Source organism: Anomaloglossus baeobatrachus, chromosome 1, assembly GCF_048569485.1.
Source record: "Anomaloglossus baeobatrachus isolate aAnoBae1 chromosome 1, aAnoBae1.hap1, whole genome shotgun sequence".
In the NCBI taxonomy this organism is placed as follows: Eukaryota; Metazoa; Chordata; class Amphibia; order Anura; family Aromobatidae; genus Anomaloglossus; species Anomaloglossus baeobatrachus.
Genome location: NC_134353.1, coordinates 97,807,181 through 97,832,855, shown reverse-complemented (window position 1 = coordinate 97,832,855; position 25,675 = coordinate 97,807,181). Strand labels below are relative to the sequence as shown.

General features: G+C 51.0%; 1 protein-coding gene across 1 annotated transcript in view; it reads left to right on the top strand.

The window, feature by feature from the left end:
* The window catches only part of DHX15 (DEAH-box helicase 15), a 150,556-nt gene extending 133,021 nt beyond the window's left edge, over positions 1-17,535 (top strand). Inside the window, exons 12-14 of the mRNA XM_075346937.1 lie at positions 266-456; positions 1,817-1,986; positions 16,975-17,535. Of these exons, the coding sequence (XP_075203052.1) occupies positions 266-456; positions 1,817-1,986; positions 16,975-17,092 (479 nt within the window). The 3' untranslated portion in view covers positions 17,093-17,535. The remainder of the gene's footprint in view (positions 1-265; positions 457-1,816; positions 1,987-16,974) is intronic.
* Positions 17,536-25,675: the final 8,140 nt, after the last annotated feature.

The window sequence follows — 25,675 nt, the reverse complement described above, 5'->3', positions numbered from 1 at the left end:
TCCTTTAGATCAGTGCATAAAAGCAATCTGGCTGCAATACGAAGTCCCCTTGTCCCCTATCATTGTCTTTGTGCTCCGTCCTGTTATAAGAAGGACCCCATAGCTTTGATTACGCACTGTATTATTTCTCAATCTAGCTATGACCTGAATGCTGTATTGTCCTGTTACCTTGACCCACAGTGGTTTCCTGACCAGTAATGATGTGTCATTTGGTCGTCTACTTGAGCCGTTTTCTGATCAAGGTGTCTAAATCTTCCTCCCCCAGATCACGAGGCGTCTCAGTGGTGTTATGACAACTTCATTAACTACAGGTCCCTGATGTCTGCAGACAATGTACGGCAGCAGCTGTCACGAATCATGGACAGATTTAACTTGCCACGGAGAAGCACAGACTTCACAAGCCGGGATTATTACATTAATATCAGAAAAGCTTTGGTTACCGGCTATTTTATGCAGGTACGTTCCAGCATCTGGAAGGAGAGGACTCTGAATCGCTGCCTTTCAGGTTGAGTTCAGATGGGAAATAAATTGCATAAACGGTTATGAGAGTCGCTAAAATCATATAACTGGGTCTTTCAGGAATTCATATGTGAGAACTGCTGGGACCGGAGAAAGTACAAGCAATTAACTCCACATAAATGGATCGTGGCCTCCCTACTGATCTGTGATATCAGAAGATTAACGCTTTGTGTGCTTGTTGACGCCTGTTCTTGTTTTAGATTTTTTTTTTTTCTTTCCTAAGTTACTTGAGTTAGAGGAAATTATCCAACATATGGTGCATTGTCGGCTCTGTCACCTCAGATCTAGATAAATATTGCATGCACAGAAACGTGTCTGCTCGTCTCCAGACCATGGGAATTATCCATGATGGGCTCATTCAGATCACTTTCCTTGCATTGAGGATACTGATGCATCTGGATTGTCTGATTATTGTGCTAATTTCCTAACATGTAATAGAAACTTTAACCATCTGTTCACCATCAAGTGCCGTATAGAGTTAAAGGGGTTGGACACTAATGTGTTATAGGTTTCTCTACACTTGTTAGCACAGCTTTTCTCACAGACAGCACAGCTCTATTATCCATAACATGGCTGACGATGGAGGACCAAGGGACCAGACCTGTCCATCTGCCGCTCTAGTTAAACAAACCGCTTTCCCATGTGCGGGGCCGCCCGACCTCGGGGGGGAGGGCCGGGGCCGCCCGACCTCGGGGGGGAGGGCCGGGGCCGCCCGACCTCGGGGGGGAGGGCCGGGGCCGCCCGACCTCGGGGGGGAGGGCCGGGGCCGCCCGACCTCGGGGGGGAGGGCCGGGGCCGCCCGACCTCGGGGGGGAGGGCCGGGGCCGCCCGACCTCGGGGGGGGGAGGGCCGGGGCCTCCCGACCTCGGGGGGGGGAGGGCCGGGGCCGCCCGACCTCGGGGGGGGGAGGGCCGGGGCCGCCCGACCTCGGGGGGGAGGGCCGGGGCCGCCCGACCTCGGGGGACAAGGTTGTTGAGTTTGGGCCAGGAGACCCGCAGCCAAACATCAAGGAAGTAGTCGGCACCTGCAGGGTTAAAAGTAGGTTGCTGTGTCTTCTGCTGACCTGGAGCTGAGCGTTGTGCTATGTGCCACTATGGTGTTAATTTCCGCTGTTCATTGTCTACGTCTCTGCAGCTGTACAAGTCCTCTGATTACTGACCGTGGAGAGATTTGTCTATGCTCTTGAGCGGTGAAGTGTAAATAAACGGGTTACTATCTCTGTACCTTTTTATTGAGCAGCTTTGTAAGAATTCTAATCCCTTTCATTCTAAGAGTTGGATTTATCTTCTCTCATAAGGTGGCACATTTGGAAAGAACAGGACATTACCTGACCGTGAAAGACAACCAAGTTGTGCAGTTACATCCTTCTACGGTCCTGGACCACAAGCCTGAGTGGGTCCTGTATAATGAATTTGTTCTTACAACAAAGAATTACATCCGGACATGCACAGACATAAAGCCAGAATGGTGAGTTATAAGCTTTCCCTCGCTATATAAGTGAGCAAAAAAATATCAGATTTACTCGACCACCGAATTCCTCCAATAAGCTGGGAATGTTCATCAAATTGCAATCGCAGCCGTGCGGAAACATATGAGCTCTGCAGGAACTCGCACACTGACACAGATCGTGTGTGCCAACACCCCAGAGCTACCAACGGCCTGGTGTCAGATTCCTGGGATTCGCCCATAGTATATAATATATACAATTGTGGGGCTCCGTTTAGCTACAAGGGGATGTATGTGGTGACAAGCTTGTGGTTACCAGAAAAATTGCAAATGAATGTCTAAATTGAAACAATCTGTTCCACATAACTGTTTTAGCAGAATATGCATTAATTTCTTGCAAAGATCGGGCTGATAAATGAGTCGGGTTCAGATATTTATACAGCAAATGTGTTGCATGTGAATGTAGCATAAAATAGGATTTCTCAATCGCTTCATTGGGGGACACAGGGACCATGGGCGTTAGTAATCTGCCACCTGGATGCTTAGACTAAGAATACATTTTAGGAAAATTAAAATCTGATTCCTCCCCATCAGACTAGAACTGGGCAGCGGATACTCAGATATTCAGCTTAGCTCGGTGTCGGTTGGAGGCAGACGCAGGTCTGAGGAGGTGACCTGTGTTACTTGCTTTGGTTAACTGCTGCTATTCTTTATTTTGGTGCAAAAGGTCAGGCCAAGCTAGAACGCGGCCCGCTTTCAGACAGGTGTCTGTTCTTCTATTTCATAGGGCCACTACTTTTATATTTTTGTGTACATCTTTGTTGTGTCAGGGTTTGCAAGCCTTATCAGAAGGGTACTGTGGAGACACGGGGGTCAGTGGGTGCTCTTGTCCGCTGGCCTGGCCGCCTTTAGAAAGACAGCGTGGCTCAGGGCTCATCCCAACTGAACGCACGACCTCCTTAACCGTGGGCGGAACACTACTCAGACAACACAGGGTGAGGGAATCACAATATTAAGACTTTATTGGATCGCCAAAATATTAACGGCACATAACCAGCATAACACACAAATGTAACAGGCAACAGAGTCTCCCCCTTCCGCTGGCTCACCAGGGATTTAGAATGTCCATGCCTCAGAGGTTTCAGGGATATTTACTCCAATCCAGCAGCACCCCGCTTTCGGCGGGCACACACCGAGAATGGACTAACTCCAGATTTGGGAAGCTAGCTGAGGTCTGCAAAGTCTGTACCAGGTGACTGGATTGTCCAAACCTGGGTTTCCTCCTTAAGTAGTCTTTGGTTTGAAGTCATGTAGCCAAGTGTTCTTCTAGTCTGAGCCAAAGTCCCTAGACCGAGTCCACAAGGTATCCTGGTCCTGATCCCCTAGCCAGTTCCTAAGACCTTAGACTGGATCATGCGACATCCAACAACTGGTGACTTAAGGAAGTCCCCTTTTCTTTGTCGCTCCATTGGGAGACCCAGACAATTGACAATTGGGTGTATAGCTACTGCCTCCGGAGGCCACACAAAGTATTACACTTTAAAAAGTGTAACCCCTCCCCTCTGCCTATACACCCTCCCGTGCATCACGGGCCCATCAGTTTTATGCTTTGTGTTGAAGGAGGCACACATGCACTCATGCTCCCATTTTAGTCAGCAGTAGCTGCTGATTGTATCGGATGGAAGAAAAGAGGGCCCCTAACAGGGCTCCCGGCATGCTCCCTTCTCACCCCACTGAGTCGGCGGTGTTGTTAAGGTTGAGGTACCCATTGCGGGTACAAAGGCTGGAGCCACATGCCGTTTTCCTTCCCCATCCCTTAGGGGCTCTGGGAGAAGTGGGATCCTAGCCGGTCATCCAGGCACTGGGACCGGGCTCCCTCCGCAGCCCCTGTGGGAATCTGACGGACAGGAGACTGAGTATCATCAGGGACAGGCCCTGCATCATAAAGGTACTCTGTGTCCCCTTTGGGGACGGTGCATGGAGCACTTTGGGCCTCAGACGCTGCAGCGGCTGCGGTGTTGGTATGAGGCCGGGACTACCGCGTTGACCGCGCTTGCTTGCCGGCCGCGGTTTTAACTTTAGCCCCCGGCTTTTGCGGCCTAGTGCCTTAAACTCCCGCCCCCGGGCCTGCCAGTCAGGGGTAAGGGCGGGACGGTCGGCGTGACGCCGACAGTGAGGGCTGGAGCACGCTTGGATGTCCTCCTCCCCCCTCACTAATCACTCTGGGGCACCAGATTCCCGCACTTATTTGGTTACGCCCACGGCTCCCTCCTCCCCTGTGAACGCCGACAGCCATGTTTTAAGCACATTCTGCCGGTGGAGGACTTCTGGCTGCAGCTCTGGGAGACCCGAGGCAGGGAATCTGGTGGCCACACACCGCTTGAGCGGTCGGTAAGCCACACCGGTCACCCGGTGCTGGTCCCCCTTGGGTGCTGAATTATTTATATATATATATATATATATATATTATATTTGTATACTTTTTCTCGGTTCGGCTGTACTGTTAGCTTGTGGCTATATACCCTCAGTGATCACGCTCCTGGGAGACAACAGCATGTCGTTCACAAGGAGCAAGGGTGCCAAGACACAGGGTTATTTTGCAACCTGTACCTCTTGTGCGGCTATGCTACCTGCAGGTTCCACCTACCCTCACTGTGAGCAATGCTCGGCCCCTGTGGCACTCGCTCAGCCGGAGCCTGGGGCACTGGGGGGACCCTCGGCCCAGGTAGAACCGCCGGCTTCCTCTGTCCAGGTGACAGGGACAGAGTTTGCAGTTTTAGCTGACAAACTCTGAGTCACTTTCACAATCCATGGCTCAGTCTATGGACAAATGGTCTGCTAAGATACTAGAGGCTTTGCAGTCCAGACCGGCCCTTACACAGGCCCCGGGCCCTGCGGGATCGCCCCCAGGCCCCTCTCGGTCTGCGACGAAGCATGCTCCTGGGGTGGCCTCTAGTTATTACGTGGAGGACTCCGGCACGGACCGCAGTCCCAGACCGGCTAAGCGGGCTCGCTTAGAATCTTCCCCAACTTCATCACGCTGTTCGGGGTCTCAGCTTGAGGACTCTCTGGAGGATGAGGCGGAGGTCGCAGCCCAGGACTCTGACCCTGACGTTGCTCTCAATCTGGATACACCTGAAGGGGACGCCATAGTAAATGACCTTATAGCGTCCATCAACCAGGTGCTGGATCTTTCCCCTCCAACTCCACTTGTAGAGGAGTCGGCTTCACAGCAGGAGAAGCACCAGTTTAGGTTTCCCAAACGTACTCTGAGTGCTTTCTTCGATCACTCTAACTTCAGAGATGCTGTCCAGAAGCACAGGGCTTTTCCGGACAAGCGCTTTACTAAACGCCTTAATGACACACGTTACCCCTTCCCCGCTGACGTAGTTAAGGGTTGGGCTCAATGTCCCAAGGTGGATCCTCCAGTCTCTAGACTGGCGGCTAGATCCGTAGTAGCAGTGGCTGACGGTTCATCGCTCAAGGATACCACGGACAGGCAGATAGAGCTCCTAATGAAATCCATCTATGAAGCCATAGGCGCGTCTTTTGCCCCAGCCTTTGCAGCGGTGTGGGCACTCCAGGCTATCTCAGCTTGTCTGTCTGAGATTAATGCGGTCACCCGTACCTCTGCTCCGCAAGTAGCGTCTTTGACTTCTCAGGCGTCGGTGTTTTCCTCCTACGCCATGAATGCTGTCCTGGACTCGGCTAGCCGTACTGCGGTAGCATCCGCCAATTCGGTGGCAGTCCGCAGGGCCATGTGGCTACGCGAATGGAAGGCAGACTCTGCTTCCAAGAAATTCTTGACCGGTTTGCCTTTTTCCGGCGACCGATTGTTTGGCGAGCAATTGGATGAAATTATTAAGCAATCCAAGGGAAAGGACTCGTCCTTACCCCAGCCCAAACCAAAGAGACCTCAGCAACGAAAAATTCAAGCGAGGTTTCGGTCCTTTCGGCCCTCAGCCAGATCCCAATCCTCCTCATCCAACAGGCCACAGAAGAGCCAGAGGAACTCTTCTGCATGGCGGTCTAAGTCACGTCCTCCAAAGACCGCCGGAGGCACCGTCTCCAAGGCGGCCTCCTCATGACTTTCGGCCTCCCAAAACCGCATCCTCGGTCGGTGGCAGGCTCTCCCGCTTTTGCGACGCCTGGTGGCCACATGTCCAAGACCGATGGGTGAGAGACGTTCTGTCTCACGGTTACAGGATAGAGTTCAGCTCTCGTCCTCCGACTCGTTTTTTCAGAACATCTCCGCCCCCCGAGCGAACCGTTGCACTTTTTCAGGCGGTGGACACTCTGAAGACAGAAGGAGTTGTGATCCCCGTTCCCCTTCAGGAACGTGGTCGCGGTTTTTACTCCAACCTGTTCGTGGTGCCAAAAAAGGACGGTTCATTCCGCCCCGTTTTGGACCTCAAATTGCTCAACAGACATGTGAGAACCAGGCGGTTTCGCATGGAATCCCTCCGCTCTGTCATCGCTTCGATGTCCCAAGGAGACTTCCTTGCATCAATCGACATCAGGGATGCCCATCTCCATGTGCCGATCGCACCAGAGCATCAACGCTTCCTGCGTTTCGCCATGGGGGACGACCACCTTCAGTTTGTGGCACTGCCTTTCGGCCTGGCGACAGCCCCACGGGTCTTCACCAAGGTCATGGCAGCCGTTGTGGCAGTCCTACACTCTCAGGGCCACTCGGTGATCCCGTACTTAGACGATCTCCTAGTCAAGGCACCCTCCAGGGTGGCATGTCAACACAGTCTAACCGTTGCTCTGGAGACTCTCCAGAGGTTCGGGTGGATCATCAATTTCCCAAAGTCAAAATTGACTCCGACCCAATCACTGACGTACCTCGGGATGGAGTTTCATACTCTCTCAGCGATAGTCAAGCTTCCGCTGGACAAACAGCGTTCGCTGCAAACAGGGGTGCAATCTCTCCTTCGGGCCCAGTCACACCCCTTGAGGCGCCTCATGCACTTCCTGGGGAAGATGGTTGCAGCAATGGAGGCAGTCCCCTTTGCGCAGTTTCATCTGCGTCCACTCCAATGGGACATTCTCCGCAAATGGGACAGGAGGTCGACGTCCCTGGACAGGAACGTCTCTTTCCCTGGCAGCCAAAACCTCTCTTCAGTGGTGGCTCCTTCCCACTTCTCTGTCGAAGGGAAAATCCTTCCTGCCCCCATCCTGGGCTGTGGTCACGACGGACGCGAGTCTGTCAGGGTGGGGAGCGGTGTTTCTCCACCACAATGCTCAGGGAACCTGGACTCCGACAGAGTCCTCCCTTCAGATCAATGTTCTGGAGATAAGGGCAGTGTATCTAGCCCTAAAAGCGTTCCATCGGTGGCTGGAGGGCAGGCAGATCCGCATACAGTCGGACAACGCCACGGCGGTCGCGTACATCAACCACCAGGGCGGCACTCGCAGTCGTCAAGCCTTCCAAGAAGTTCGGCGGATTCTGCTGTGGGTGGAGGCCACAGCCTCCACCATCTCCGCGGTTCACATCTCGGGCGTAGAAAACTGGGAAGCAGACTTTCTCAGTCGCCAGGGCATGGACGCAGGGGAATGGTCTCTTCACCCGGACGTGTTTCAAGAGATCTGTTGCCGCTGGGGAACGCCGGACGTCGATCTCATGGCGTCTCGGCACAACAACAAGGTCCCGGCATTCATGGCACGGTCTCAGGATCACAGAGCTCTGGCGGCGGACGCCTTAGTTCAGGATTGGTCGCAGTTTCGACTGCCTTATGTATTTCCCCCTCTGGCAATGCTGCCCAGAGTGTTGCGCAAGATCAGGTCCGACTGCCGCCGCGCCATCCTCGTCGCTCCAGACTGGCCGAGGAGGTCGTGGTACCTGGACCTGTGGCACCTCACGGTGGGTCAACCGTGGGCGCTCCCAGACCGACCAGACTTGCTGTCCCAAGGGCCATTTTTCCATCTGAATTCTGCGGCCCTCAACCTGACTGTGTGGCCATTGAGTCCTGGCTCCTAGCGTCCTCAGGGTTATCTCAAGAGGTCATTGCCACTATGAGACAGGCCAGGAAACCAACGTCCGCCAAGATCTATCACAGGACTTGGAGGATCTTCTTAGCCTGGTGCTCTGATAAGGGTTTTTCCCCCTGGCCGTTTGCCTTACCCACTTTTCTTTCCTTCCTTCAATCCGGAATGGACAAGGGTTAGTCTTTCGGCTCTCTTAAGGGACAGGTATCGGCGCTTTCCGTGTTTTTTCAAAAGCGTCTAGCTAGGCTTCCGCAGGTCCGCACGTTCCTGCAGGGAGTTTGCCACATAATCCCACCTTACAAGCGGCCACTGGAACCCTGGGATCTCAACGGGGTTCTCCGGGCTCTTCAGAAATCACCTTTTGAGCCGCTGCGGGATGTCTCTCTATCACGTCTTTCGCAGAAGGTGGCATTTCTAGTGGCAGTTACTTCACTCCGAAGAGTGTCAGAGCTGGCAGCACTGTCATGCAAAGCCCCCTTCCTGGTATTTCACCAGGATAAGGTGGTTCTACGTCCGGACTTTCTCCCTAAGGTGGTGTCCCCTTTTCATCTCAATCAGGATATCTCCTTACCTTCATTTTGCCCTCATCCAATTCACCAATGTGAAAAGGATTTGCATTTGTTAGATCTAGTGAGAGCACTCCGGATCTACGTGTCTCGCACGGCGCCCTTGCGCCGTTCAGATGCGCTCTTTGTCCTTGTCGCTGGCCAGCGTAAAGGGTCGCAGGCTTCCAAGTCAACCTTGGCTCGGTGGATCAAGGAACCGATTCTTGAAGCCTACCGTTCTTCTGGGCTTCCGGTTCCATCAGGGCTGAAGGCCCATTCTACCAGAGCCGTGGGTGCGTCCTGGGCATTGCGGCACCAGGCTACGGCTCAGCAGGTGTGTCAGGCGGCTACCTGGTCCAGTCTGCACACTTTCACGAAACACTATCAGGTGCATACCTATGCTTCGGCGGATGCCAGTCTAGGTAGGCGAGTCCTTCAGGCGGCGGTTGCCCACCTGTAGGAGGGGACCGTTGTCGGCTCTTTTTATCGGGGTATTCCTTTACCCACCCAGGGACTGCTTTTGGACGTCCCAATTGTCTGGGTCTCCCAATGGAGCGACAAAGAAGGGAATTTTGTTTACTTACCGTAAATTCCTTTTCTTCTAGCTCCTATTGGGAGACCCAGCACCCGCCCCTGTTCCCTTCGGGCTGTTGTTCTTTTGTGTACACATGTTGTTCATGTTGAATTGTTCTTTTGGTTCATGGTTTCGGTTCTCCGAACATCCTTCGGATTGAATTTACCTTAGACCAATTTATATAGTTTCCTCCTTCCTGCTTTGGCACCAAAACTGATGGGCCCGTGATGCACGGGAGGGTGTATAGGCAGAGGGGAGGGGTTACACTTTTTAAAGTGTAATACTTTGTGTGGCCTCCGGAGGCAGTAGCTATACACCCAATTGTCAATTGTCTTGGTCTCCCAATAGGAGCTAGAAGAAAAGGAATTTACGGTAAGTAAACAAAATTCCCTTCTTTATAGCCATAGCCTTCCCTTTGGATATACTGTGCCCTTATCGGATTGGTTGTACAAGGTTGCTTCTCTTATTGGATGAATTTCAAGCTGCATGGATGTTCATTTAAATGATGTGGATAGAAAGACTGAGGATATCTACATGAAGTCTGCAAGTCACAGACTAGACAATGGCTACTAAGTTAGTTTACATTAGATTAGCAATACACAACTACATTACAATGAATGCTCCGAAGGGTCTGGTCCCAAACAATAGTTTAGCAAACATGAGTTAGCACACAGAAGAACAATACGTCTGGCTAATGTAAGAAATTTTAACCCACGACACACATTGAAAAAGTCTGTGTCGTCACAGGTACTACGAGCGAGTAGCAATCTGTGGCATGACTATTCTTCCCTCTGAAGTATTGGTATTAGTTTTTCCACCCCAGGCACAGCTGTAGGACATCACATGGTTATTATTTATTAATATAGCGCCATTTATTCCATGGCGCTTTACATGGGAAAAGAGGTATACATAATAAACACATGTATAATAATCATGGACAATAGAAAGCACAGACTGGTACAGGAGGAGAGCGGTCCCTGCCCACGAGGGCTCATGGTTCCTGTGTTCCTTAATCAACTAAGACAGATTTTTGGTGCTCACCGTAAAATCTTTCTTGTAGCCTTTATTGGGGAACATTGCACCTTTCCTTGTTTGGGAAGGTCTTGTTTATTTGCTCCTCCTTTTCCTTTTGCACCTACTAGAAATGTTTGTTTTTCTAAGATGTATTCTTAGTGTCAGCCTCCAGGTGGCAGTATATTAACCTTCATGGTTCCCATGTCCCCCAATGTAGGATGCAAGAAAAATGTTATGGTGAGCAGCACAAGTCATTTTCTTTATCGTTCCTATGGGAGACCCAGACATTGGGGTGTATAGCTTCTGCCTCCGGAGGAGACACAAAGTACTACACTCAAAAGTGTAGCTCCTCCCTCTGAGCTTATACACCCCCTGGAGAACCAGATCTAGCCAGTTTATCGCTTTGTGTTCAGGAGGCATACATCCACACATGCATTCTCATCTGATTTTTCATTTTTGGAAAGAGTTTGAAGAAAAGCGGGTCCAAGCCTGGACCCCCGGCATGTCCCTTCTCACCCCACTGTGTCGGCGGTGCTGTTAAGGTTGATTCCAAGGCTGGAGCCTTACATGCCGTGCTCCTTCACCATCCCTCCTGGGCTCTGGCTTGAAGTGGGAGCCAGCACGGTTCTCCATGCTTGGCAGGAGACCGGTCTCCATCCGCAGCCCTTCAGGATCCTGCTGGACCGGAGCACTCATCCCCAGGGACTTGGAACCCTGCGTCTCAGCAAGCTAAGTACCTGAGACGTTTATATATTGGGGGTCCCTGTACTTTATTGTTGTGGGAGAGTGTGCTGAGTGAGTTTTATGACATTTCCGGCGGGTTCTCTGCCTGTCGCCTGAGAACCGCGCCGATGGTGCCTGCGCGCCGGCCGCACCGCTCAAATTTAGGCCCCGGCTTCGCCGGAGGCCTACTTTCGGTTTCACTGCCCTCGCATGTCATTCATGCAGAGGGACAGCGCGGCTCCGCCCAGCGGCCGTTCTGCACAGGGGAGGGACACTCCTCACTGGGTATGTCTCCTCCCCTGTAAGTTTCTATGGCCCTCCAGATCCCGCTCCCAGAGTGAGTCCCGCCCCCTCTCTTCGCTCCGGCGGCCATTTTCTCAGCGTTTTTCCCTGCGATCAGCACTGGTCTGCAGCATCCCTGCTGAGGTGCTTGGGGGTCCGGGCTTCGGGATCTGGAGGGCACACAACACCGCTCCAGCGGTCTGGTAAGCCACAACCTCTGGTTGTGGACCTCTGTATATACTCTCTGGGGGTCATTCTGGCAGAGCCCCCACTCCAGCAGCATGTCTCACACGAGGAGCAAGGCTCCAAAGCTGTATTCAGTATGCACTGCATGTAAGCTCCTACTGCCTGAACAGAGCACCTATCCACATTGTGATGCCTGCTCTAACCTGACGATGCCTCAACCTGGAATCGCACCCCCAGTGGTCTCTCCGGCTGCTCCGGCTCCTGTGGCTGAACCCCCGGCTTGGGTAGAATCCTTATCTAGGTCTATCTCCCAGTCTTTTGCCGACTCCATGGGACAGCTGTCCAGGACTTTGCTGAACATGCATCAGCCCCCTTCACAGGGTGCCTCTGCTGCTAGGGCTCTCTCAGGACCGGAGCTCACAGAGGATTCATCATCTGGTCCCAGACGCCTTCCTCCTAAAAGGAGACGCAGGGCTCCCTCTCCTTCCTCGTCCCGCGGCTCTTTTTCAGAAGCTAACTCGCAGGACGAGGAGGATGCCTTTACAGGGGGCTCGGAGGCTAACTCCATGTGCCCCATTGATCTGTCCGAAAGTGACTCAGATGTTAGTGATTTGATTGCGTCCATTAATTCTGTACTGGATCTCAATCCGCCAGTATCAGAGGAGCAACCCTCTCTGGCAGAAAAGCACCAGTTTACCTCGCCTAAGAGGACAAAGAGTGTGTTCTTTAACCACTCCAGTTTTCAGGCCGCTGTGACCAAGCCTAGGGCCTGTCCTGACAAACGCTTCCCAAAGCGTGGTTCTGATGACCGTTTTCCCTTTCCACCTGAGGTGGTCAAGGAGTGGGCTCATTCACCAAAGGTAGACCCCCCGGTGTCTAGACTCTCAGCCCGGACCGTTGTATCAGTGGCTGATGGCACCTCTCTTAAGGATTCCACTGACCGCCAGGTTGACCTTCTGGCCAAATCTGTATATGAGGTGGCAGGGACCTCGTTCTCCCCAACTTTTGTAGCAGTGTGGGCTCTCAAAGCCATCTCTGCTTCTCTAGATGAGATGCATTCCCTCGCCAGGGAATCTATACCCGAAATGGTTACCTTAACTTCCCAAGCTTCAGCTTTTTCATCCTATGCCATGTCTGCCATGCTGGAGGCTTCTCACCGCACTGCGGTGGCTTCGGCTAATTCCCTCGCTATCCGCAGGATCTTGTGGCTTCGACAGTGGAAGGCAGATGCTTCTTCAAAGAAGTACCTTGCTGGACTCCCTTTTGCTGGGTCCAGGCTGTTCGGTGAACAGCTGGATGAAATTATTAAGGAAGCTACTGGCGGGAAGAGTACTTCCATGCCACAAACCAAAACCAGGAAACCTGTCCAGGGTAGGAATCAGTCGAGGTTTCGTTCCTTTCGTTCCTCCACTGGTCGTCCTCTAAGCCCTCGGCCTCGTCCACTAACTCAGCCAAGGACCAAAAATCCAACTGGCGCACAAAAGCGCGTCCACAGAAGACCGCAGGAGCTGCTGCCACTCAGGCAGCCTCCTCTTGACTATCTGTCCGCGCCAGCAACGTCCTTAGTTGGTGGCAGGCTCTCCCACTTTGGCGACGCGTGGTTTCAACACGTCTCCGATCAGTGGGTGCGGGATATCGTCTCCCACGGCTACAGGATAGAATTCTCTTCCAACCCGCTAGACAGATTTTTTCTGTCAACTCCCCCCTGCTCCAAGGCCGCCGCCTTCTCTCAGGCCGTGGCATCCTTGCAGGCCAACGGAGTAATTGTACCGGTTCCCGCCCGGGAACGGTTCAGAGGTTTCTACTCAAATGTCTTCCTAGTCCCCAAAAAGGACGGTTCCTTCCGGCCCATCCTGGCTCTCAAGCTTCTCAACAAGCATGTCCGGGTGCGGCATTTTCGCATGGAGTCTCTGCGGTCAGTCATTGCCTCAATGACCCAAGGGGATTTCCTGGCATCCATCGACATCAGAGATGCCTATCTCCATGTGCCAATTGCAGTTTCACACCAGCGTTGGCTACGTTTTGCAATCGGAGAGGAACATTTCCAATTCGTGGCTCTTCCCTTCGGGTTAGCCACGGCCCCTCGGGTATTCACCAAGGTCATGGCAGCAGTGGTTGCGGTTCTGCACCTCCAGGGGTTGGCAGTGATTCCTTACCTGGACGACCTTCTAGTCAAGGCTTCATCCAGCGCAGACTGTCAGCGGAGTGTCTCGCTCACTCTCGCCACTCTAGCCCAATTCGGGTGGCTTGTCAATCTGCCCAAATCCACTCTGACTCCGACCCAGAGGCTCACGTACCTAGGGATGCAGTTTGAGACTCTGCCGGCACTTGTGAAGTTGCCCTTAATCAAACAGCAGTCCCTCCAACTGGCGGTGCGCTCTCTGCTGAGGCCCTGCCGTTATTCCATCAGGCACCTGATGCAGGTGCTGGGTCAGATGGTGGCGTCAATGGAGGCTGTTCCCTTTGCCCAGTTCCATCTGCGTCCACTGCAGCTGGACATTCTCTGCTGTTGGGACAAGCGGCCTTCCTCCTTGCACAGGTTAGTGGCTCTGTCGCCACAGACCAGGAGCTCTCTTCAGTGGTGGTTTGGCCCCCCTCTCTGTCTCAGGGGCGCTCCTTCCTGGCCCCGTCCTGGGTGATCCTCACCACGGATGCCAGTCTATCCAGCTGGGGAGCGGTATGTCTCCACCGCCGAGCACAGGGCACTTGGACTCCGTCCGAGTCAGCCCTCTCGATCAATGTGCTGGAAACCAGAGCCGTGCTTCTGGCTCTCCTAGCTTTTCACCACCTATTGGCGGGCAAGCACATCCGAGTCCAGTCAGACAACGCGACAGCGGTTGCTTACATCAATCACCAAGGCGGGACACGCAGCCGCCTGGCAATGTTGGAGGTACAACGCATCCTTCAATGGACGGAGGACTCCAAGTCCACCATATCAGCAGTCCACATCCCAGGCGTGGAAAACTGGGAGGCAGATTATCTCAGCCGTCAAACCGTGGACAGTGGCGAGTGGTCCCTGCATCCGGCAGTGTTTCAGTCAATCTGCCGCAAGTGGGGCACTCCGGACGTGGACCTAATGGCATCCCGTCACAACAACAAGGTTCCGGTTTACGTGGCTCGCTCCCACGATCCTCAGGCATTCGCCGCGAACGCTCTGGTTCAAGACTGGTCCCAGTTTCGTCTGTCCTACGTGTTTCCCCCTCTAGCTCTCTTGTCCAGAGTTCTGCGCAAGATCAGAATGGGCCGTCGAGTCATCCTCATTGCTCCGGACTGGCCCAGGCGAGCTTGGTATCCAGACCTGCTCCATCTGTCCGTAGAGGTGCCGTGGCATCTTCCGGACCGTCCAGACCTTCTCTCACAAGGTCCGTTTTTCCGCCAGAATTCTGCGGCTCTCAGATTGACGGCGTGGCTCTTGAGTCCTGGATCTTGACGGCTTCTGGTATCCCCCCTGAAGTCATCTCCACTATGACTCGGGCCCGTAAGTCTTCCTCTGCCAAGATCTATCACAGGACTTGGAAAATTTTCCTGTCCTGGTGTCGCTCTTCCGGCCATCCTCCTTGGCCTTTTTCCTTGCAGACCCTTCTGTCTTTTCTACAGTCCGGTCTGCAGCTGGGACTGTCCCTCAACTCTCTCAAGGGACAAGTCTCGGCTCTGTCAGTGCTGTTCCAGCGGTGTATCGCCCGGCTGGCTCAGGTCCGCACCTTCATGCAAGGTGCGTCTCACATCATTCCGCCTTACCGGCGGCCCTTGGATCCCTGGGACCTCAATTTGGTTCTCACGGTTTTGCAGAAACCCCCCTTTGAGCCTCTTAGGGAGGTTTCTTTGTTTCGTCTTTCACAGAAAGTGGTCTTTCTAGTGGCCATAACTTCCCTCAGGAGAGTCTCTGATTTGGCTGCGCTCTCTTCGGAGTCACCTTTTTTGTTTTTTCATCAAGACAAGGTGGTTCTCCGTCCGACTCCGGACTTTCTCCCTAAGGTGGTTTCTCCTTTCCACCTTAACCAGGACATTACCCTACCTTCCTTTTGTCCGGCTTCTGTTCATCGCTTTGAAAAAGCATTGCATACTCTGGATCTGATGCGTGCTCTCCGGATCTATGTGTCTCGCACCGCTGCTCTTAGGCGGTGCACCTCTCTTTTTGTGCTAACCACAGGTCGGCGTAAGGGCCTCTTTGCTTCTAAGCCGACCTTAGCCCGTTGGATTAGGTCCACCATTTCGGATGCCTACCAGTGTTCTCGGGTGCCTCCCCCGCCGGGGATCAAGGCACACTCGACCAGAGCTGTCGGTGCCTCTTGGGCTTTCAGAAACCAGGCTACGGCTCAGCAAGTCTGTCAGGCTGCCACTTGGACTAGCCTGCATACCTTTTCAAAGCACTACCAAGTGCATGCTCATGCTTCGGCAGATGCGAGCTTGGGCAGACGCATCCTTCAGGCGGCTGTCGCCCATTTGTGAAGTTAGGCTCCGCCTACTTCTTAGTTTTTCTGTTTATTCCCACCCATGGACTGCTTTGAGATGTCCCAATGTCTGGGTCTCCCATAGGAACGATAAAGAAAAAGAGAATTTTGTTTACTTACCGTAAATTCTTTTTCTTATAGTTCCGTATTGGGAGACCCAGCTCCCTCCCTGTTGCCTGTTGGCAGTTTCTTGTTCCGCGTGTTATCACCGGCTGTTGTCGTGGACAGAGTCTCCGGTTGTTCCGGTTCTTTCTCTGTTTTTACTTGTGGGTGGCTATTCTCCTTCAGCTTTTGCACTAAACTGGCTAGATCTGGTTCTCCAGGGGGTGTATAAGCTCAGAGGGAGGAGCTACACTTTTGAGTGTAGTACTTTGTGTGTCCTCCGGAGGCAGAAGCTATACACCCCAATGTCTGGGTCTCCCAATACGGAACTATAAGAAAAAGAATTTACGGTAAGTAAACAAAATTCTTTTTTGTGGCGCAGGTAGTGAATTGACTTGAATTTTAGCGGGAAAAACAATCCAGTCTAATTACTTTTTTCTCTGTGTGTGATACTTATGTAGTCAGACCATATACAGTAGGATCTAATTTTAAAAAAAAAAAGTTCACCCCTTTTTAGACGGAATTTTAAGACCTTTTCAGTTTCACTAATATATTATGTGACTTGTATGAGAAGATTGCCTCTAAGGGTACTTTCACACTTGCGTTGTTTGGCAGCCGTCGCAATCCGCCTCTTTGGGGAAACAGCGCAAGCCATTAATGGATGTGCGCTGTTTCCCATAGACTTGTATTGACGACGTACTGTGACAGATGGCCTTGCGTTGTATCTGCCGGCCGACGCTGCGTTGCATCTGCTGGGCGGTAAGAACGCAGCATGTAGCGTTTTTCAGCGCTTCCCAAAAAGTCAAAAAAAGCAATGTGCAGGATTCTGTCGGCGTCCGTCGTTTTTATAATGGAAGGCTATGGTGGCGGAATTCGTCGGATTCCTGTGACCGATCCGTCTTTACACAACTGAGCGTGCTCAGTTGAGTAAATCGCTGGAAATGAAGCTACAACGGGGATTGCGTTGTTTTGCAGGATCCGTCGCATCAGTTGTGGCACTATATGCAAACGCATCCGTTACATCCGTCACACAGCGCAATGCGACGGATGGCGCACAACGCAAGTGTGAAAGTACCCTAAAAGATGGCTAATCTGCACCTTCACTGTGTATTACAGATTTTTTTTTTTCTTGCCATTGCAGGTTGGTGAAAATTGCTGCCCAGTACTACGACATGGGCAACTTCCCACAGTGTGAAGCCAAGAGGCAGTTGGAAAGAATCATTGCCAAACTTCAGACGAAGGAGTATTCCCAATACTGAGGGTTTACGAGTTTGAGATTTATTTTTTTTCCTTGATAGCAGCTCGAGAACATGGACTGATGAATTTGTACCTTGTGATTGGTTCAGTGATGGCCTTGATCTGAAAGCTTTTTAATTTTTGTTCTTTCATTACAGTAAATATTACGTTCTTTCATAAATGAAACATTTATGGCTCCCCTTTGTGTTGACACTGTAGCTCGTACTGGAAACGTCGATCAATGTTTTTTGCAGTTTATTGGAAGTAGTTCTATATATAACAATGTTATAAGCATTTCAGTAGAAATGATTGAATCCGCTTCTCAAAATGTGATCAGACCATGTTATGCATGACTGTCGTAACCATTGACATTCCTTCTAGAAGTTGTGAGCTGTTACAACTGTAGTCCCGAACACCGGCCTCAGTGCGGAGGCATCGGCTTCAATAAAGTCTATTTATACTAAAACGCTTTAGTCTTCCTTTAGGAAAGTTGACCCTGGATATTAAAGATCTGTCATAAAATGGATGTGATTTAATATTTAGGATCCTTTTAAATCAAAGGTACAACTCTCGAGAACAGAGTCAAATGGCCGATCTTGCCGGGAGACATTACGGACACTTTTCTTTCCAACCACAACCACTCGATGGATAGACTTAGTGATACTTGCTTCGAAGTGCGAGGAATCCATTCTTAAATTATATTCGTCTGACCTAAAACGAGTTTCTCCCAAAAGTGAGTGATAAAACTTTGGCGACCATTGCCACTGAGACTGTTCTACAGCTTTCCAATATTTTCTGGATGCAAACTGGTTTTACTCTAAGGAAGTGGGAAGAAGTTACAGAGCATCTGGTTGCGGAATTACAGAAGCCACTGATTTATGTTCCAATAATGTTTAAGGTTTTCTGAGAATTTTTTTACATAAAGAAGAAAAAAACATCACCACAGAATAATAAAAAGGAAAGGAATATAGTGTGTGTAATTCTGAATTTTTCCTTCCTAGGGTGATATTTACATAAAATGGTGCGAAGGTGGACAACCGGTAACCAACTACTGATGTGCATGAAGAACTGATACCTGCTTGTCCAGTTCATTACCACTGAAGATGCACTAAACTTACATTTCTGAAGAAGTTACTTGTTTATGATGGAAAGAGCAAATCCTATATCACAACCTTTTACAGTGTTGCGTAGCCTTAGAGGGCCAATGCTTCACCGCCTTCAGTGGTCATTAGACCTTCAGTATAAGAAGGTGACCTGCACTGATAAATCCCCTTTTACATAACAGGAGTGGCTGTAGCATGAGCTTTCCTTATCTGGGTAAAAGATGGCTGCACGTTAAGGAAATCTTATATGATGGTATGGGTAATGTTCTGCCATGAAGTCCTGTGTCCTGGCACTTGTCGCTCTTACTTGGATACGTACCACCTAGCTAAATATTGCACAGCTAAGTATACCATTTGTGGCAGTGGTTTCTTGCAGCAAGTTTGATGAACGTGACTAAAGGCTCCTATACACTTCAGATAGCTGGCAGCCAATTGTTTTGACCTACAGTGTTCTCACCCAAAGACAGGATCTCTTGTGTTCTGTATGAGAAAGCTGCAGACAAACATCTCTGCCGGAAGCTTATCTGATCTCCTAGAGAGCAAATTGATTGGCAGTCTGAAAACGGACAAACCCGGTGTACATCTTCCTTGACAATCAGTTGGCCGGTGCAGCCATACATATTAGCGTGTCCATTACTGCAGATACGGCCCGCATTACTCAGTCTGAGGGCTTAAGTGTTGGAGTTGTTGACTTGACCTCCAAATTCCTCAGATCGCTGTTTAATTGAACATAAGTGGAATGTTGAGTTAAACAAGTCTAGTCCACAAAACAAGGTGAGCTGCTAATGTCTTGGTGCTACTTTGAAAGGTCTTGTTGGGTCCATGCATTAATAGGTCAGAGCTGTTTTGGTGTACTTGAACCTACAGAATATTTGGAAGTCAGTCCTAGTGATTTGTCTGGTCAATATATGTGCACATTTTCAAGAGACCCGTCTAAAAAGTAGGGTTTGTCCAAAGCAAAAGTGTACCTGCATAAAGGGGGAGATCGAACATTGTTCACCTCTTGAAAAACTGACATTTCAACAATAGACTGCGTCTGCACAATGCAACAGTGCTGACCACTGAGCCTTCTGGGAGTTCAAATGAATATCTAGCCATATTGTTTATGAATGGACCAGACTTGGTCAGAAAGACGTTTGACCAATGACTTTGTGTAGAAGATCATTGCATTATTATCATCTATCAGTCTGTAGAAGTAACCAGCCACGCTTAAGAAAATGTCCTATTTGTGAACCTTGACGTAGACCTTTAGAGATTCGGTGGGGAGTTTTCTAAGCGATCTTCAGGTTATTTTGAAGAGTGAGTTACCTTTTTACCATGTGCTAATGATTTTTGCACGCACAAATGAAAAAAAAGCCCAAAACATTGTGACCTCCAGTATAAATTTATTTTGCTAATAGTGCGAGCCTCAGCTTCTGCAGATTTGGGATTGCTATTACTTTTCACTCCAGCAGGATGAAAACCTCTCACCTTCCAACACAATTTTTTGCTGTTCATTATTAAGAAATATAAATGTTATAATTTTTTTTAAACTAATACATTTTACTCCTGTTTTAAATCACCTAAAGGCCTGTTTCAGAAGTCAGTGAAAAGCAGACGTTTTTCACTCATGTGTTAAAAACACATATGTCCCCCACCGTGTGCCGTAATTCACGGCACATGTGGGTTCTACATGTGCAATCCGTGAGACATGATCAGTCATCCATGATTGCACATGGCGATAAACTCACCTGTCCCTGCTGTTGCTGTTCGTGGTGCTGAACTCTTCGGCTCTGCTGTGGCACTCCAGCTGTTGCAAAACTACAATTCCCATCATGCCTGGCCATTCAAAGCAAAAGCTTTGGCTGTGAAGACATGATGGGAATTGTAGTTTTGCAACAGCTGGAGTGCCACAGGTTCGCCATCACTGTACTAGGGGATGATAGCACCTCTTCCTTCTGTGAGTCCGGTGCCCCTGTAGCTTACCCCCCCCTCCCCCCCCCGCCACCACCGCAGCAACTGCTGCCAGCCCAGAGCCTACGGCTCCCAGTCCCCCGGAATGGGCACAGTTCCCAGAACCTGGTGCTGGCTATGCAACATCGTCGTCACACCCCTTGGGGCCCCTGGACAGAACCCAGCCTGATGACACCTCTATAGAGGGTCCTTCTGATAAGAATCAGCCCTCTGCTTTACCGGTTGCAGATCAGAAAAAGGGCATGACCCCCATGGTTCACCCTCTGGGGTACACAGATGGGGTTCTCCCACATGTTCCGCGGTCTCTGAGGAGCCGGAGGAAGGGGAATGATGTTTGTACCGGGATGATTCCTTGGTTTCAACCTCCCCGAGCGATCAAGCTGCGATGGACTTATTGCAGCAATCAACCAAAACTCTGCATGTGGAAGATCTCCCATCCACAATTACTGACCCTGCGGTCTCCTTTAAAAGGGTGAAGAAACCTCAAAAAAAAGGGATTTTAACGCCGTTTCGGTATCCGTAAACTCATGGAGCCCCGGTACCCCTTTGGCTTAGCTGTCTCTAAGGGCTGGGCTGATCCGGCCTCGGTGGACCCTCACCCGGCTTCCGCCTGCCTGAAGGACCACTACTGGCTTTTTCTTGATGGATCCTCCTTCAAGGACCCGACAGACAGACAAGTGGAGCAGCTCGATCGCTCTGCCTCGAGGCCGCGGGTCCCTCTCCCCTTCCGTGTGTGTCGCACAGGCACCAGGACTACCAGTTTCCCTCAAACCCTCACAGGTGTAACAGGTCACATTGCTGCAGCGGCGCTGCTACCTGCGCAGTTATTGCCGCCTCAAATACCATAGCCATCCGTAAGGCACTCTGGTTCCGATAATGGAGAGCGGACTCTGTCTCTAAGAAGCCTCTCACAGTACTCCTTTCCAGACCGATGGTTTGCCAATCATCTGGACAGGCTCTTTTTTTGTCTGACGCCACGGGAGGAAAAGAGTACCTCCCTCCCGCAACTCTAGCACCAAGATGTTTTTTTACTAGACACGCAGGGCCCGACCTTCTCAGCCCTCCTCGAGTCCACCTCGTCCTGGCAGTCTAGACAAAGACCGAGGAGTCTCGTCCTCCTCCATCTGGGCCGACGCCTCAGACCACAAATGGGTGTGATACCTTGTGTCTTCCGGTTACCACATTGAATTCTGGACCCGATCCCCTGGTCAGTCTTTTCTCTCAACTCCCATCCCCCCCCCCCCCCCCAAAGGCTCCAAAACACCACGAGGCCTTCTCCTCAGCAATCCACTCCCTCCAAACGGCGGGGGTGATGGTACCTGTTCCGGACGGCGAGAGGTTCAAGGCCTTCTATTCCAACCTCTCGTGGTCCTCAAAAAAGGACAGGTCAGTTCGTCCCATCCTGGACCTCTAACACCTGAGCAAACATGTGCACGTAAGGAGATTCAGAATGGACTTCCTATGGTCCATTATTGCCTTTATGGTCGAAGGAGAATTCCTTGCCTCCCTAGCTATCAGGGACGCGTACCTGCACATACCCATCGCTCCAGCTCACGAAAAGTTCCTCCGCTTCGCGGTTCAGGACTTCTTTTTTTTTTTTTTTTTCTTCATTTGTGGCCCTACTCTCGGCTCTGCCACAGCACCAAGGGTCTTAACTAAGGTCATGGCGGCCGCCATGAGTGCCCTTCACGCCAGGAGAGTGGCTGTTCTGCCTTACTTGGATGACCTCCTCATCAAGGGCTCAACCAGCGTGCAGATCTCTGTGGGCACCCTATTCCGCTTAGGGCGGCTTCTGACTCCAGTCAAATCATCCTCGGTCCCGTCAAAATCCATCACCTCCCTGGCCATGTCCCTGGACACTCTTCGGGGCTTGATATTTTCCCCTCAAGACAAGGCGACTGCTCTACAACAAGCGGTACACTGCCCTCTATGTACTCCTCTCGCTCCATACGATTCAGTATGAGAGTGCTAGGTAGAATAGCGGTGGCTATAGAGGCAGTGCTGCTCGCTTAGCTACACCACCGCCCACTGCAGCTTGCGCTTCTAGCTGCCTGGGACAAGAGCCCCTTTTCCTTGGACGAACTTTTCACCTGACACCTTCAGTCAGGTATGCGCTTTGCTGGTGGCTTCAGTCCTCTTCCATATCGAGAAGGAGTTTTTCTCCCCCAAGTGGACTGGCTACTGACCACGGACGTCAGCCTCTTAGTCTGGGGAGCAGCGTACTGGCTCCACACTGCTTCGGAACGTTGGACACCCCAGGAGTCTTCCCTTCCCAGAAATCATCCTGAAAATCAGCGCAATCTTCTCGCGCTCAGGTCATTCCCCCCTTCTGCTAGCAGGTCGTTTGATTCGGGTCCAATTGGACAATGCAACAGCTGTGGCGTAGGTCAATCGGCAGGGAGGTACCAGCAGCAAGACAGCTTATCTCGAGGTCCTCAGGATCCTCACCTGGGCCGAATCGACGGGGCTCTGTGTTTTCAGCGTTACACATACCGGGAGTAGAGAACTGGGCGGCGGACCTTCTAAGTCGCCAAGGCCTGGCTGCCGGAGAGTGGTTTCTCCACCCAGAAGTGTTCCCACACATCTGCACTCACTGGAGTACACCAGACGTGGATCTAATGGCCTCAAGGTTGAACGCAAAGGTACCCGCGTACTTAGCCAGGTCACGTGATCCACAGTCCATTGGCGCGGATGCTCTAGTCTCCTGAAGTCGTTTCAGTCTGCCTTACATGTTTTTCGCCTCTGCCCCTGCTGCCGCGAGTAATCAGGAAGATCAAGGCAGAAGGAGTCCTGGTGATACTAATAGCACCGGACTAGCCCAGGTGCGCCTGATATGCTGAATTAGTACAATTGCTCATGGCGCCTCATAAGCATCCCTGACCTGCTGACCCAAGGGCCCATTTCCCATCAGAACTCCAGAGCCCTGAAGCTGACGGCCTGGCCATTGAGACCTGGACTTTAACAAAAGTGAGATTCTCTCCTGCCGTCATCTCCACCATGTACAGTGCCCGAAAGCCGGCCTTCATCCCGTTTTTACCACCGCACGTGAAAAACTTTCCTTTCCCAGTGCAGGGAATCTAATGTCCAACCTATGCCTCTGGCGATCCCCAGAATTCTTGATTTTTTTTTTGCAGTCAGGTTGCAAAAGGGGTTGGCCCTCAGCTCCCTTAAGGGGCAGGTTTCATCTCTCTCGATATTCTATTAATACCGCCTAGCTTGCAATCTGCAAGTCAAGACTGTCCTCAAGGGTGTTTCCCATCCAGTTTCCCTGTTTAAACGGTCGCTGGACCCATGGGACCTCAATCTCGTTTTGGACGGTATCCAGAGGTCTACTTTTGAACCTCTTAAGGAATCTTCTCTTGCTCTTCTCTCCTGGAAGGTAACATTCTTAGTGGCGATTACATCCATCAGACAAGTTTCGGAACTGGCAGCACTCTCTTGCCGCAAACCCTTTCTGATCTTTCATCAGGACAAGGTGGTTCTACGCCCCCTTCTGGATTTTTTTCCGAAGGTTACTTCCCCGTTTCATATGAACGAGGACATTGTTCTGCCTTCCTTTTGTCCACACCCAGTCCATAGGGTGGAAAGGGTTCTATATTCGCTAGACCTTGTGAGGGCTCTCAGATATTACGTACCTAGGACAGCCCCTTTAGGAACATAGACTCCTTGTTCGTCATTCTTGAAAGGCCTAAGAAAGGAGAGGCAGCTTCATAGTCAACGCTGGCTCACTGGATTCACTCTGTGATCCAGGAGGTCTACCGCTTGCAACTCAAGCCCATTCCTAGTGGGCTGCGGACTCATTCCACGCGAGCAGTTGGCACCTCTTGGGCCATTAGGCATCAGGCTTCAGTGGAACAGAGGTGTAAGGCTGCGACCTGGTCTTGCCTACATACTGTTTCAAAGCATTACTGAGTCCATACCCAGGCTTCGGCTGAGGCGAACCTAGGTAGGAAAATTCTGCAAACGATAGTGGAGTACCTATCTCAGTAGGCGCTCCTGGCTATCTGGGACTGGTTCCTAGTCCTTGGGTTGCGTTGTTTATTGTTTACCCACCCATGGACTGCTTTAGGACGTCCCATGGTCCTGTGTCCCCCAATGAGGCATCAGAGAAAAACAGATTTTTGTGTACTCACCGTAAAATCGTTTTCTCTTAGCCATCATTGGGGGACACAGCACCCTCCCTTTTGGCCTGTTGGGCCTTAGCTTTTTTCTGTCTCAGTACTTTTTTGTTATGAGTATTCACTCACGTTTTTTGTTACTTGTTCTCCTACTGCTTGTGTACTAAAACTGAAGTAGCCTGGCTGGGCCAGGGGGTGTATACTGCAGGGGAGGAGCTAACATCTTTGCATCTACTTAGTGTCCTTCTATTGATAAGCAGCATAACACCCATGGTCCTGTGTCCCCCAATGATGGCTAAGAGAAAACGATTTTACGGTGAGTACACAAATCCGTTTTTTTTTTGTGGGATTTTTTTACCTGAGCTTCTCTCTCAGCTGATTTATGACCACATCAAAGTTCAGTTCAACGTTAGTGTTTTTTGGTCATAAATAATCACAAAGGAGATCAGTTGGGTGATGACATTGGCTGCAACATAGGTCACAATGTGCTGCTGCTGCTGATGCATCACATCTTAAGGCGAGGATTGAGGTTGCATTGCCACTTCCTGGCATATTGTATCAAGCAATTTACAAAAAAAATTCTGGCTTTAACATTTTGCAACTTGCTTGTGGTCACAATACTGTAGGGGTTGCAATGAGATCCTATTCAAATAAGTTACACAGTGAGGAAGCAGCACATAGTGATCTCTGGCTGTGAGGTGTGTTTTGCAGCCAAAGTTGCCTTGTAGCCCCAGCCTGAGTTACAAACTCCTAGTCAAAACGAGCTCAATGACTGGTTCTTAAGGGGGCTTTACACGCAGCGACATCGCTAGCAAAAGCACCCGCCCCCGTCGGTTGTGCGTCACGGGCAAATCGCTGGCCGTGGTGCACAACATCGTTAGGACCAGTCACACGGACTTACCTGCCTAGCGACGTCGCTGTGGCCGGCGAACCGCCTCCTTTCTAAGTGGGAGGTTCATTCGGCGTCACTAAGCGGCCCCACAATAGAAGCGGGCGGCGGAGATGAGCGGCCGTAAAATCCCGCCCACCTCCTTCCTTACTCATTGTGGGCGGCCGCAGGTATCGTGGTGTTCCTCATTCCTGCGGTGTCACACGTAGCGATGTGTGCTGCCGCAGGAACGACTTACAACCTGCGTCCTGCACCAGCAATGATTTTATGAAAATGAACAACGTGTCAACGATGGGCGATTTGGTGAATATTTTCCATAGTTAACGGTCGCTTCGTTTGTGTCACATGCAACGATGTCACTAACGATGCTGGATGTGCGTCACGGCGATATATCGTTAGATACGTCGTTGCGTGTAACGGGGTCTTTAGTGTCTCCAGTCCGCCGTACCTTTCTTCGGCGCTCCATTGGGAGACCCAGACGATTGGGGTGTATAGCACTGCCTCCGGAGGCCACACAAAGCATTACACTAAAAAGTGTAAGGC